The sequence below is a fragment of the Penaeus monodon genome, chromosome 32 (genome assembly GCF_015228065.2).
Source record: "Penaeus monodon isolate SGIC_2016 chromosome 32, NSTDA_Pmon_1, whole genome shotgun sequence".
Lineage (NCBI taxonomy): Eukaryota > Metazoa > Arthropoda > Malacostraca > Decapoda > Penaeidae > Penaeus > Penaeus monodon.
Genome location: NC_051417.1, coordinates 13,679,488 through 13,680,038, shown reverse-complemented (window position 1 = coordinate 13,680,038; position 551 = coordinate 13,679,488). Strand labels below are relative to the sequence as shown.

At 55.2% G+C, this 551-nt stretch overlaps 1 protein-coding gene across 1 annotated transcript in view; it reads left to right on the top strand.

Annotated features, from left to right (window-relative positions):
• The window catches only part of LOC119593506 (probable cytochrome P450 49a1), a gene marked incomplete at its 5' end in the record, with an annotated part of 10,662 nt that overhangs the window by 6,821 nt on the left and 3,290 nt on the right, over positions 1-551 (top strand). The window contains 1 exon segment of the mRNA XM_037942458.1: positions 88-281. Within this exon segment, the coding sequence (XP_037798386.1) occupies positions 88-281 (194 nt within the window).

Genomic DNA, 551 nt, shown 5'->3' with positions numbered 1-551 from the left:
TTTCCTTGTCCCTTCCCCCTACAAGGCAATAAGATTTTTTTTCCCACTGTATCCTTCCTTCCCTCACGTCCCTCTCGTTGCCCTCAGGAACGGGGAAGAATGGAAGCGCCTCCGGGTTTGCGTGCACAGTCTCCTCCGGCGGGAGTTGGTGCAGAGCTACAAGGCGGCGCAGGCGGGCGTGGCGCAGGACCTGGCCACTGCCTTGGACGACGCCCAGAGACGCCATCCGGAGGGGCCGGTGCCTGACCTCCTCTACGTGCTGTTTCGATACACGCTGGAGGGTGAGGGGAATTCGGGTCGCGGATGCTGTATTTTTGTATTCTTTGCTGTATTTGGTTGAGTTATTTGCTTCGTTTGTTTATTAGGAATGAAGGAATATACTAGTGCTTGCGGATCATGATAAGTAATTGCTTGATTGCTTGTTTTTTTTATTAATTGGGTGTGATTGCGAGCGAAATAGTTTTTGACCACTTTCCTCCACTCGCCCCGTGAAGCCGGGGGTGTAGTGAGCCTGGGGACGCGTCTGGGGTGCCCCGCCCCGGGGGGGGGGG